This window comes from Pleurodeles waltl, chromosome 11, assembly GCF_031143425.1.
Source record: "Pleurodeles waltl isolate 20211129_DDA chromosome 11, aPleWal1.hap1.20221129, whole genome shotgun sequence".
NCBI classification, from domain to species: domain Eukaryota; kingdom Metazoa; phylum Chordata; class Amphibia; order Caudata; family Salamandridae; genus Pleurodeles; species Pleurodeles waltl.
In genome coordinates this window covers 542583972-542598360 of record NC_090450.1, presented here as the reverse complement: position 1 = coordinate 542598360, position 14389 = coordinate 542583972, and the positions used below count along the sequence as shown (strand labels likewise).

The 14389-nt window shown below is 45.4% G+C and overlaps 1 protein-coding gene across 3 annotated transcripts in view; it reads right to left on the bottom strand.

Annotated features, from left to right (window-relative positions):
* The window catches only part of HR (HR lysine demethylase and nuclear receptor corepressor), a 316649-nt gene that overhangs the window by 123202 nt on the left and 179058 nt on the right, over window positions 1–14389 (bottom strand). For all 3 annotated transcript variants that reach the window (XM_069213971.1, XM_069213973.1, XM_069213972.1), the window contains exons 7-8: window positions 6125–6274; window positions 3641–3736 (exon numbers count right to left, since the gene is read on the bottom strand). In XM_069213971.1, coding sequence (XP_069070072.1) covers window positions 3641–3736; window positions 6125–6274 — 246 coding nt within the window. The remainder of the gene's footprint in view (window positions 1–3640; window positions 3737–6124; window positions 6275–14389) is intronic.

Below are 14389 nucleotides of genomic sequence, written 5' to 3'. Positions count from 1 at the left end.
TAGTTTTAACCGGAGAGGCCAAAAAAAGCTCCTCATACAATGAAATTTAAAGATCGAGAGCCGAATTAGTTGAATAGCTCCTTAGTAATTAATTTTAAGGATTGGGAACAAGCAATCTACAAAGAAGAGATAGTGCAAATTCCACTCCCATGTTTCATTGCCCTAGGAATAATTAGGGACTCGCAAGCAACTGTTTTCCAAATATGAATGTGTAAATAAAGTAGATGTTTCTCCATTTGTCAAGGCTGACAAAACTCTCTCTTTGGTATGGTCTTCTGACCACACTTGCACCCTTTGAGTCCTAAATGCCATGTAAGTTAATGATGTGTTGTCAGTCAATAAAGAACAAGCGCTCTCTGTCCCCAGACCTACGTGCACTGTCACAAGCACCTCACACAGTACATAACCCTAGAAGAATAGGAACTTTTAAAGGAAATAGGAACTTAGGCTTCTTTAAATTTAAATGTGTTGAAACAACCTGCCTCATTCCCAGCTGAGTGTGTGACTGGAAAGCAAAAGAATGGAAGCTTGAAAATGAGGCGGTGAGAGCACTTGCCTTCTTTGTGAAATGTCAAAGGATAACGTGTACTTAACATTTTGGGAACATTTAATTGACGTCTGCTCTAAAGATATTTTCAGAACTGGGGCTCTTGGCACAACACGACCCGTCCACAGGGCCAAACCTCCCCCTCCCCACACTTCTCTGCTGTCCTCACTTCCAGGGAACACTTAAGAGATGCTCTCATTTGGCATGAATACCCTTTCCAAATGTAATTTTATAGTAAGAGATCAGCAGCGACAGCAATGTACTTGTAAACTTGATTGCGGCCAAAAGAACAGGGAGCGGCAATGAGGGAATGTTGCCATAGTAACTCTGTCTCTTCTCGTCCAAAGAACCTTAACTGTCCCAATGCCTGAGAACCCTGTGCCAGACAATAAGCACACAAGCAGACTGGAGATTCCTCACCACAGTTGTAATATACTGAAGTAAGGGCAATTTATTTACACAACATCACAGGCAATTCAGCCTGGCAGCAGACCCTGCTCAAACTGGTCATACGTGCCACTGGTCAAAGGAAGTGGAGATAGGAACAGTGAGTTTACGCTGGTAATGTGAATGAGCCTCATATTAGAAGCAGCATAGTCACTATGATATGATAGGAAGCTTCTGTTCAGCTTCTTTTATTACCAATATGTTGGAACAGATTACCAAGAGTTTTGGGCTGGGAGCTGGTTTTAACAATGGTCGAAGTTAGAATTGAAGCAAACAGATCAGACAAAAGTAGCTTCAACACTGAAACTAGCACCAGAGAGCAAAGATTACAGAACAAATGGGAAATTGCCCAAATGGCTTCCCTACATATGTCTTTGACAGGCAGAGGTACCTGAAAACTGCACATGGTGTTCGAGCTCTAGTAGGATAAAGACAAATATTCTCTGAAAACTCAAGTTGTTGTGAGATGTCGAGCCATGATCATGCCACAAACGCATTATAAGTTTGTGTGTCAGGTGCTATCTTACCATATGTGAGGAAAAAAACCTGAAGTATGACTAAATTCCTTGTTGCAACAGATCAACACGCACCACTCAAAGCTCTTCAAATAACCAGATAATAGAGCTCTTATTCAACTAAAGTGTAATGGAGTTTAAGAAATAAAACTACAAGAAAGATCTCATGATTGTCGTGGGAAACTGCAAATGACCTTGGGAATGAAGGAATCATTGGTGTGGAAGAGCAACTTGTCCCTCTGAAAGAGCCTAGAGATCACTGACACACCTGTTAAAGGTGATGTACACTAGATAAACCATTATTCACAGCAGCAATTAGAATCCCTGGAAGCCACATGTTCAGGAGACTTTGCCAACATATTGGAAACAATATTAGGATCTCAAATTGTATCCATTTTCCTGACTAAAGGAATCGTGGACAACTCCTCCAAGGGTCCTTTTTTCATCAGGTTTAACCCTTACTAGTATGAGGAAACAGTGGTATCTTGTTACGTCTGCCTTTCTGATGCCGTTGAAATAGCCAAAGCAAGATCCTTGGCCTTTTGACTCGTCTACGGCAAGATCTATTCTACAGCTTCCAGACTCAGAAGATTCTGGATAGTTCCATGGAGGTTATGGAGGTAAATTACCTTTATGGAAATTTCCTAATCCTCAATGTGTTATTCAAGACATTTTTTTATATGGGTCTGGAAACAGTTGTTCCAGAGCTGCAGAAAATGGTGTCCTGCAAAAGAATCAATAGACATCCTAACTTCCCACCATGATGCTTACAAGACTTGCATTGACTGGAAAGGCTATTCTCGGCCTTGGGAGGAAAGAGGGTTGTGTGGGGTTGCCTAGCAGGTCGCTGACTCTGCTTAAGATGTAATTAACTCTGCGTAACATAAGAACTTTATTTCATTTTACAACCTTCCAGAACAATTGCAGCAAACCTTACATCAGTTCATACTACTGCAGTTTGTAGGCATTGGACAGAGGTTCCCACCAGCACATTATATTAGTTATAACATTATTATAAATCAGGTATCCATTCACAAAGGTCATAGTGCTGTCTCTTTTGGCGTTTACATTATTCATATATTTGTTGTCTCCTATCAATCTCTTACTTGGTCTGATTACTCGCAGCACCCCCCTTTCCTTTTTTATTCCTCTTTTCTTCCTATTGATTTCCACCTTCCATAGGGTAATTGGGAACGTGTTACTATGTTAAGGAGTTTACTATCAGGAGGGTGGGACAGTTTCTGTATTAATGCTGCCCATTCTGCAAGATCCTCAATTAGTCTATCATCTTTTCTTGCCTCTCACATATTCCCTTCTTTAGCTGTCACCCACTGTATCATGTCTTTTGGTTATGCATGCAAAATCAGCCCTGATTGTCACAGCCTGTGGATCTCTACCCTTCCTTTTGCAAGAACTGTAACCAGCATCATGAAAACTATTTAGAACTTGTGGCTGAACCAGATTTACTGTAGTTTTAGGGTTGCTACAAAAATATTTCCACAATGTCCTGTGGGCTAGCTGCCATATTTGGCCTGATTCCAAATGTGTGGCATTTAGCTAATAAATACAATAGTTGCAGTCATGTGGGAAGTGGACCTCATCTTTTTTTCTGTCTGAATGGGCACCGAAAGAAACCACCTGTCAAGCAATAATTTCACCATGTGGGTCTGAACTGAGGGTAAATTATCTGAATAACAGATCCTGGCTTTCTGAGGATGAGCTGCAGCAAATTGCCTCCCACATACATGCAGTCCTTTAAGCACGGGCAAGGTTGCACACCCCCAAATGACACACATCACAGGGGAAACAATTAATTCCAGAGAGCAAGAAAGCACCAGCAGTTGAAGAAACTATGTGAGATGGGCAGGCCCCAGGTACCAACACACCCTTGAAAGTGAGAAAGGGATTCAGCCAAAAACTGTCAAAGGAAGGATCTAAGAGTGAGGCAGCCTTGCAGGTTAAGGAGTAAAAACGGCGGCCAGGCAGGAAGGAGCATATGCCTGACTATTGGTACATTGCCCTTAAAATCCCTGTCATTTGTTTCTCATCAGGTTGTGTAAGAACCCGTTTTGAAAAATGACAGAGATTGTGACCAAAAGGAACAAAATTTATAGGAAGCGAGAAGTCTCACCCTGGGTGGATATGAATTGCGCTGGAACCAGAAAAGACAGACTGTGGTCATGGCCTCGGGCACATTTCTTCTCCTGCTCCTCCTCTCCTTGAGGATCTAGCAAAGAGAAAACAGCACATTATATGATTGAAAAACACACACAAATCTTTGGAGTAAACATGACTCAGAATGATCTACTGAACAACATCACTAGCCCTTTATTGCAGGGGCACAAAGCTGTGAGCCCCCCTCACACCGTCCACAAGGCGCTTCTCAAAGCAAGCTACACCCACTACTGTATATTGACAATATATGGATATATCTTTAGCAGTTGTACGTGTAGAGATCTAAGTAAATAAAGCTCCTCAGGTCTCGTCCTCTACAATCACTTCATCTCAACTACTCTCCAGGGGCATATGTTTACATTATGTTACACACCATTTACAAAGAGAAATCACCAACATTTACAAAGCACCCATTGGCACCCATAATCAATTTCCCTACAAATTTCAAAGATACACTTTTTCAGCGACAATTCGTTAATACTCTTTCTAAAAATTCTTCAAGATAAACTCCCCAATCTACATTTCTATAAGACTCTTCGTATTTAACTCTAGGGGTACAAAACCTATTTTTATTTGCTTTTCAACACATTAAATCATAGATGCAAATTAAGATTAGCCCATCCATAGTACAGTGTGTGTCTTGAGTGTACATGCAATGGTCATACAGACATCCATACTTCGATGACGCATGTTAGTCTATTACTATATGGCTGCATAACCTTACACTCAGGGTGAAATCGACCTTGCAACCAAAGACATTCTACCAATAGACATTTGTGCATCACAAACATTAAAACTTGAAAAATCAACTACAGTTAGGCGTCTATCAAGTTATTACAAGAGATAGTCTGCATACATGGCTACCAGCTGGCAGAATTCCAGTAGGTGAGGTCGACAGACAGATATGTGGCCCTCCTATCCAGTAACTCAATCCCCATTCTGGCTCCCACCTACCCTCATTCTACAAACAGTACATCATTCAGGGGGCTGCTGCTCCCACAAAAAAAGGTGAATTATCCACCCACTTGTCCGCCATAGGTTTTTCACATAGCCCCCTCCTCTCTTCCACTCTCAGGGCTACCTCTTCAGAAATCACCCCATCCTCTGCCCCACTCTTCAATCTCCAATGAGGGGTCCTTCAGGGCATTTTCAATTCATTATGATTGCATGCTTAACCAGCATTAGAGCAAGATCTAGAAAACTAGTATACACTTTTGCACTTTTCGATTTGGGGTAAAGACCCAACAAGCACACATCGAACTGAGATTCCTGCTGTTCAGCTTCGCTCATCAGTGTATCTAAGCTCCTCAACTTCCCACCTTCAAAGGAGTCCCGACTGAGAACAATTCTGCAGCTGTCCACACCGCCATCCTGCATGCTGTGAAAAACCCACTCCCATTTGTACAGAGGCCAACCAACCGATTTAAAAAACAAATTTCTGCCAACACCAAAAGGCTATAATTTACAGCTTGAGCAATGTAACTGAGGCCAACTGTGTCCCCAGGAAGAGGGCAATCAGTGCACCTTCCTGATGCAGATTCCCCAAATAACCCAGTTCCTCCTGGTGAAGCTCAGCCACCCATCCAGCCAGCCACTGGCCGTGCGCTACAAAGTGTGCAATGAAACTTATCACCTACTGTTGTCCCAAATTAAGGGCCTGATTACGACCTTGGCAGACGGGATACTCCGTCACAAACGTGACAGATATCCCACCCGCCATTTTACAAGTCCCATAGGATATAATGGAACTTGTATTACAGAGGACGGGATATCCGTCATGTTTGTGACGGAGTATTCCATCTGCCAAGGTCGTAATCAGGCCCTATGTCTCGCTCCAGAGTATACATGGAACTAAACCAGGACTGGGGAATACAGGCTGGAACAGTTGCAAATAAGTACAGAACTCATGGATAGCATGATCATCTTTGTAAGTGCTACTCTTGCTGTTATGGGAAGCTTCAGTGTGCACCAGAGTGCAACACTGCCTTTCAAAAAATTTAGTGCCCAACTGAATTTGCCCTTTGTACTTTCCACATCATGGTGATATATTTTGAACCATAGATATTTAAACATTTGTGGCTTCCACTGGATATGCCTTCTTTCCGCCACCTGCAGAACATACAATGGCTCGGATATAACTCTACAGTTAGACCCTTAACTAACATAAAGTGATTCCCCCAGGGACCTGTAATGTTAAGCCATAGACACCTTAACTCACCAGTACTGTGACTATCACTCAGTATTTTAATCCACACAAAAAGTATTCACATCTTCACTCGCTCCCTACTTTATCTGGGTATAGTAATCCCTAGAGAGTATCACTCCCACTTTCCCCTGCTCTACCTTATATCTTAAACCACATTCAAAGTATTGAACACCATCCCTCAATGCAAGCTACTCTATCTTAGTGTCATAGCCTCCCCAGGTACAGCATCCATACCTTTCCCCAGTGCCTTCTCCTTGGACCGTTGGCACTCCAAGCACATCTGGAACCCACACCTGGAGCAGATCCAATGGCTGTTAAAAAAAGCCCGTTGGCACGCGTCACAGATCTGTGGTCCCGTAAAGACTTTCCTGCAGGCCACAATTTCTGCAAAAAGAAGAGACACTGTGAGAATCTTGCAGGGGAATCACAGTAGAAGGTCTGTAGCCTGTCTGACTCTACCACCAACACAAATACACTGAAGCACAGTCCTCAATGGGGAATTTATTAAAAGTACTGCCTCAGAAACCTCCCAAACTATTTGCATGTTGATTATATCACTCATTCCGCTTTTATCTCCATTTCAACCTATCAGGACAATTATATTATCAACGACAAAGCTGCGTCTCTGGTTTGGGCACCAGGAGATCAACCATTGACCTTGTCTCAAGATGTCAGCTTTTCCATTTGCATGTAGGAGGAGTCATTACAACTACACTCTGGCTGTTTCTAGGTGATGGGAATGCAGTTGTGGGCATATCAAGAGTCTAGATGCTGCATCTTGCACAGAAAAGATTTCAGAAGCTTAGAAGATCACTTGAGAACAGCAAAGAAAATGGTCACACTTGGTATTAAGCAACTAAACCACATGGACTTTTGTGCACTGTTCTTACATCTCATTTCAGTAGGTCTCTTGAGAGAGTCCAGTTTACTGTGTGGATTTAAGGCTGCCTTGTTGAGGCTCAAGTAAACTGTTTTGGTGTGAGCCTGATATCACAGCCTGAACAGTGTCTCTCTTTATTTTCTTGTTTAGTGGGCAGTGTGTTTCAACCAAAACTATCATATTATTCTCTGTCTTGGAATGAGCTATTAGGTCAATCTAAAATGACTTCCAGGGCATGTTAATTTAGAGGAAAAGAAATGCCATACAATGTTCATCAAACTGTTCATGGAGATCCACCAAAGCACATTCTAATAAGTTTGTGACTATTGAAGATCCCATACGAGAACAGTTAATAGAGATTACATCCATCTCGATGGCCAAATCACACACTGTCCTAGGAGCTGGTACAGGGACTGCACCTGAGGTACACAATGTACTGGGGCCACAGCCCTCGTAAGACAGCGTGGCCTAGACTGAAACAGTCTCAGCATAGTTTGAACTAAGTACAGTAAGCATAGAACCAGGTTAGGGTAAGAAATTGATAGACAGATATATCATGGAATTCTATTAAGTGCTCTCCACACGCCCTTTTTTTTTGCTGAAGCTAGTGCCATTTCCTGTCACTGCTTCACATTTACACATTTACCATGACTTTATTGATCCACTTTCCTTAGGACACTGGGTACTGTCCAGCACAATGCTTGGATTGAAGTCGTAGCAGAGGTCTGTATTGTAAGGATTATGGAGAGGACCGTAGAGCGTAGTGAGATAGATTTGATCAGAGCCCCCAAAAACCTGTTGAAATATGCATATCTGCTATTGAGGAAATTTGAGAAAATATTGTTTACTGTGTAATGGAGCAAAATACTTGTGAGGGTACAGACTACAATGTGAACAGATGAACATATTCATTTTAACTGAAGGTTTTCTTAATGGAAGCCATAATTTGCATCAACTACCCTTGAGTGCCTGAAATGCAACAACTGAAATATATTGTGAATAGCCACTAGTTTTTTTTTACTTTAAAATTTGCAGCTCAACCTAATTAATGTGGTATTTCTTCTTTTTCTTTGTAGAATTTGATGTTCAAGATATCTTGTTGGTTGTCTGATTAACAATTTCTGATTGCAGTGAAACGGATGAAAGTGCAGTAGTACAACGTGGCATCCATGCCTATGGATTGCAGACTGCACCTCAAGATCTGTTTTGATGGATCCAAGCTGTTGTTGATCAAGTAAGGCTTCTTCATGGCCCAGGAGGCAGGTAGCATTAGCTATACAGAGGCCTAAAGTGCCCAAAGCAAAGATCGTACGGCTCAAAGTCAACTTTTTTTCAATTCTCTGTATGGAGGTGCCATTGGAATGGCATTCAGGTTTGCTTATGGGAAAAAGCTTGGACTACCAGACATTCTAGTGAAATGAAAGAGGAAAGAAAGTGTGGATCACCAGGAGCAGATCTATGATGTCTGATAATCTCTCAGCATACTGCTGGGCCCGATAACAGAATATCTCCATGGCATCCGTGACTGGCTCCAAAAGAACCTCCTTAAATGGAAGATCTAAGTTAAAATGTTGGACTTCTTCTCTGCAGGGGGCAAGATCAAATTCAAGGCCTCAGTCGTTTTTAGTACAACAGCAGTGAATCAAAAGTCTTTCTATGAAGGAGAGCAAAGGTGCAGGAGATGTCCCCTTTTGGTGAAGTGTCCAGGTAGTTTGCATTGTGAAAATGAAGGTCCAAGCCAGCATTAATGTTAAGAGCTGGAGTTATCAGTTTCTGAATAATTATCCTAACAGGCATAGCAAAGGCCTGTGAGTCGGAGACAAACAACTTTTTCATCAAGTGAATGTCTGTCCCCTAGGAAAGTGTTCCTCCAAGGGATTATCATTGAAGCACATATTAGCTTTCTCTTTTGCCACATGGATGATTTCTGCCAGCATTAAAGGTTTACAGGGCGGCACAATAGTCCACCCTAAAGGCAGACTCTGCGTGAGCCCCGAAGAAGGCTCCAATCGAATGGGGCTTCAACTTCTTAGACACCTTGGCTGAAGTTCATCGACGCACAGCTTTAGGATGTGTCGGGCTTATAGCTCTTGGAGTTTCCAAGCCTGCAGGATCATGCTCTCCCATGAAGAGCGATCCAGAAGATGCAGAAGGTGTCCTGAACAAAGTGAGGATTGACAGTTGTAAGACATCAACTTGCTTGAGGTCAACTAATGGAACAGTACATCTCATCTCATCTTTTTTAATGCTGGAATCTCATCCCATGAAAAGGAATAGTCTGGTGTGTGGTCGCTGCTAGACTCCAAAGCATGCTGTGCGCGCCGCGCTCAATAATGATTCGGAGGCCAAGTGGATTTAGAAGAGGGCTCCGAGCAGGACTTTCTTTGCGTGTTCCTCTATATTCCCTGCCCCGCCTGCTCGCCCATCTCTATTTATTGTTTCTCCACGTCACTCACTGGACTCTCACAACTGCCCATGATAAAAAGGGGGAAACGGGCCAAAAGGGGGAAACACCTGCTTTCTGACAGGTCCCGGTGGTAACGCCTGCGCTCCAGTTCACGTCACTGGGCGCAACATTACATTCCTCCCAAAAAAATCAAAATGTACAGAACACGAACTAGGACGGACTCATTTTAGTCACAACAGAGGTGGGATAATCAAATGAATGGTCCTCCCATGGTCTAGGCTACAAAGTCTTGGAACTTGAAAGATGGAGTGGTCTGCATCTCAAACTGTACCTCATGCGGGCAGACTTGTCTGGGATCCAGTCAGCTTGGGGCTGAGATGGTTCGGTCTCAGCTATCTGGCGATGGACGCCAGGGCAGGCACTTGGTTCGTTGCGTCCCCAGGAGTGGTGGGGAGGTTGCTATCTGTGAGGGCACTGGATGGCACACTCAATGGTAATGTAATCATGGGAGCTGGCCCTGCTGACTGGGCTGTGGGATGAAAACAGATGTTGCGGGTGAGTTTTTCTGTCCCTCGGTGGGCTACTACGAGGGTGGCCTGATGCCGCACATTGGTCCAGGGGTGAGGGTAAAATGGTAGCCTGAACTTGCTACCAGGGTTCCTGTCTTTCACCAGCACTTTGTCGCCTATCCGGAGGTCCAATGTCTAGGCATCACAGTGACGGCTAGCTCAATCATTCGTGACTCTTTGCCTCTCATAGGTCTGATCATCATCAATGGAGCCGGGTGTCCAGCCTGGGTGATGGGGAATAGAGTCTCGCACTACTCGCCCCATGGAAAGGTGAGCTGGGGAGCAGCTAGTCGTGGCATGGGGAGCCAAGCGATAGTTCCATAGGAACGAGCAGATGGCCAATTCAGGGGGTTGATGAGACGCACTGGCAATCCTGACAACCTTGTTGAGAGTCCTCATGAACCGCTCAACTTCACCATTCACTTGGGGCCAGCAGAGCGTTATCTTCTTCTGGAGGATTCCCATAGACGCTAGGTCGGATGTAATCTCTCGCCCTTGAAATGGTGGCCCGTTGTCAGTTCGCAACTGCTTTATGAGGCCGTGAGTAGCTATAATCTTTTCTATTTTAGGGATCACATTGGTGGCTGTTAAAGGCGCGAGGATCTCTACCTCTGGATACTTTGAGAAATCATCAATTAAGACTAATGTGTGTCGACCATTTGGAAGACTTCAAAGTCGAGACTCGCTACCTCCCACGGCTAGTTAGGTCTGAGTTCTGTGGTGATGGGGGCCGGAGGACTGGGGTTCCCTGCTGCCCGGCACCACTCACATGATCGGATCATGGTTTCCACCTTCTCATCCATCCGGGGAAACCACACTTTGGCCCTCAATCGGTTATTTGTCTTCACCATGTCCTGATGACCTGCATGAGCTAACTGAATGGCTTGATCTGTTAGACTGGAGGGGATGACAAGACGATGTCCACGGAGGAGGCACCCTTTAGGATCCGCAGTGAGTTCTTCTCGAACATAGTGTAAGCTCTCCATGATGCACCTGGAGTGCATAGTGAGTTGGGACCACTGTTGTTTGAGAATGTGCCACTGGCCCCTCCGGACAGCAGCAAGCGCCTTTTGGAGACACTCGTCCTGTAGGGTGGTTTGGCGGAGTTCTTCACAAGAGATGGGTCGAGGGCGAGATCGTTCTGCAACATATCTTATGTACTTGTCTGTTTCCTGTGCCTCTTTCTCTTCTTCTTCAGTAGCTGACCGCGGGTGGCACGAAAGGTAATCCGCAGGATTGTTGGGGCCGGGCCGATACTCTATTTGACAGCTGTACTCATTTCTCGATTCGAGGAGGTGGGTTAGGCGCTGTCTCTTTAAAAAGGGTAAGCAAGGGCTTGTGATCTTTCAAAACTGTGAATGGATGTCCGTAAACATAGAGGTGGAAGTGCCTACGGCCCCAATGTATCGCAATAGCCTCCTTTTCTATCTGGGAGTATCTCTGTTCGGTCGGGGTGAGGGACCGACTGGCGTAGGCAATGGGAGACCAGTCTTTATGATCTGGTCTTTGCAGTCACAATGCTCCTAGTCCTTTCAGGCCAGCATCTATGGCTATGGTGATGTCCTTGGAAGGGTCGAAGTTCCTAAGGATGGTATCTGCAGACAGCGCATGTTAGATAGCTTGAAATGCAGCATCTTGGGCGGTCCCCCACTCCCATGGTGTTGCTGATTTGGTGAGGTCTCGTAGCAGTTGTATTAGAAGGGTGAGGCCTTTGATGAAACAGCCACAATAGTTAACCATTCCTTGGAAGCTGTGTGTTTCAGTCACTATCATCAGAGGAGGGGCGTCTTTGATGTCTTGGACTTTGGCCGGATCAGGAGCAACACCTTCCGATGAGAAGACAAATCCGAAGAAGTGCAACTTCCTCTTCAGGAATTCACACTTGTTGCGATGGAGAGTCAAAACCTGATTCCTGGATCCTCTGAAGCACTTTCCTTAGGCGAGTCTGCTGTTCGGACAGGGGGCGAGTGTGCACAAGAATGTCAGCACTGACGTTTAGGATGCCACGGAGGTCAGCCAGGAGTTTGTGTATTTTATTTTGGAACACCTCAGCAGCGCTAGAGATTCCAAAATTGAGCCGGCGATAGCGACAGAGCCCTATGTGTATCGAGAAAGTTGTTATGTACCGGGACTCCTCGGGGAGACCATCAGGTGGTATCCATACCTCAAGTCCAGCTTCGAGAACCAGCAGGTTCTGCTGATTTCTCTGATCAGGTCATCTATGGTGGGGGTGAGATGTCGTTCTCTCTTGATGGCTGTGTTGGGCAGCCTCATGTCGACACAGATTCTCACCTCTCCCGGCTGCTTGGGCTTCCTGGTGATCACGATTGGGGATACCCACTGTGTGGGACCAGTTACCCTTTCAATTATGCCTGCTGCTTCGAGGTTGGCCAGTTCTCTTTCGACCTGTGGCCTTAAGTGAAATGCGATGCGGCCATGGCGAAGGGCTACTGGCTGGATGGTTTGATTTCTTTGCTCTTCAGGCAGCCAATACCCTCAAAGATGCAACTGAAATCTTCCAACATATTTGCGATGGACTCTTCATATACTCCAAAAGTGAAAGACACTATGCCTAGAGCTTCGGCGGCTCCACTGTCCAGCAGAACTGAAAATGGCGTTGGCCGCGGGGTTCAGGGCCTTTCCTTTAGTTGACCTGCACACCTTCAGGAAATGGTTCATTTTTCTGCACCTTGCACGTCTTTCCTCTGGTAGGGCATTCTGATGGGCGGTGAGAGGGTCCTCCACAATAGCCACATGTCCTGGGTGGGGCGTAGCGCTGTTTGGGCTTCGGTTTGTTGGGTGTAGCTGTGACTGCATTCACAAGTTCTTCATTCACATGTCCTTGTAGTGCTGCTTCCATGTGCAACGGTCTAGTTTTGGAGAGTTCCTTTGTCCTCCCCAGGGTGAGTATGTCAGCTAGTGATCTTCCTGATTCTTCCAGGATTCTTTCTCGTAGTTTTGTGGACACACACACTTGTATTATCTGCCCTCTGATTTCCTCTCTTTCATTTGCGAACTGGCAGGTGCTGGCTAGTTCTTTCAGACACATGTTGAACGAGTCTATAGATTCTTCCGCCAGCTGTTATGCCTGATGAAATACAAAACATTCGTAGTCTGTGTTAGTCATCAGCTCGAAGTGGTCATTGAAGGCAACGATTAGCGTGAGGTGGGTCTTTGAGGCAGCTTCCTCAATTGTCTTGGAAATTCAGTGAATATCTTTCCCTCCAAGATGGAGGAGCATTGCTCTTTTCTTGGCATTCTCCACTTTTTGCCTCAAAGAAAAGGAGGACCCTTTCCACCCAGTTTTTCCACCTGGAGGCTTGAGCGGACGGCGTACCCTCAATGATGAATGGTTTAATTGCTGGTATGGTGGCCATGTTGTGTGAAATGGCTCCTCGTACGACGATGTCCAGAGTAATCCACCCTCCTCAATCGTAACAGACGGTGTGCTGGTGCTCAGTGTTCAATCAGGAGTATTTAATATTTTTATTGAGCCTCCCTCAGCAGCATGGCAGGTTGTGGGGCAGCAGGTTGTCAGGACTATGGAAGTCAGGCACCTGTTTTTTTTGGCAGCACAGTCAGTAGCAGTAAAGGTGAATCGGTGCAGGTGGCAGGAAGCTACAGTGCACATAGGCCTCCTCGAGGCAGCAGAGGGAGCGGGCAAAAGAACGAGCTTCAACATGCTTACCGGTGATCGCCGCAGTGGAGGTATTCATCGTAGCGTCCTCGGATCATCAGGGAGAAGGCCAGCCCTCTGATGCCGCTCCAGCGATGATCCAGCGAAGGAGAGCGGTCACGCGGCTCCAATCATGGGAGTGTGCAGGGAAAACTCCTGCAGTGCTCGATCTGCAGGCAGGGTCTGGGGGCAGTCCCTCATCACCAGTGCAGGGTCGCTGTTAGATCCCAAAACATGCTGCGAGCGCCGCGCTGAATAATGACTCAGAGGTCTTGTGGATTTAGAAGAGGGCTACGAGCAGGGCTTTCTTTGCGTGTTCCTCTACTCCCTGCCCTGCCTGCTCACCCATCTCTATTTATTGTTTCTCCACGTCACTCACTGGACTCTCACAACTGCCCATGATGAAAAGGGGGAAACGGGCCAAAAGGGTGAACAGGTCCGGGTGGTAAACGCCTGTGCTCCAGTCGCGTCACTGGGTGCGACATTACAGTCTAGCACACAGAAACAGCAGTGAGACCCTGAACAGCCTGGGGAACAGGGCTATTTCCTTTAGAAAGGAAAGAACAACTTCCCCTAGAGGCTTTTGTGTTTTTTTTGCTGGAAGAGCTTTTTGAAGATTGTTTCCTTTCAGGAGATATACCTGAGCGTGAGGCGTGGGCATCATTTAGGGGTCGCAGCTGCGACACCTGGCTTGCTCCTTCCCAACCCTGGCACTGCCTTTGCAACCCCCGGCTTCGGAGGTGGAAAAATGAGTGCCTGGAAAACAGGCAGCTAGTCGTCATGGACGTCGGTTGAGGATCCACTTTCCTGGTTTTCTGTCAATTTTTTACTACGCGAATAGTGAATATTATTATTCACTATTTGTGTAATAAAAAATGGAGAACAATTAGCTAGAATATGACCCTATCAGGCAGCTAAGGTAAGTAAAAAATTATTTTAAATGTATGTTGTATGAATGCTTGCGAGT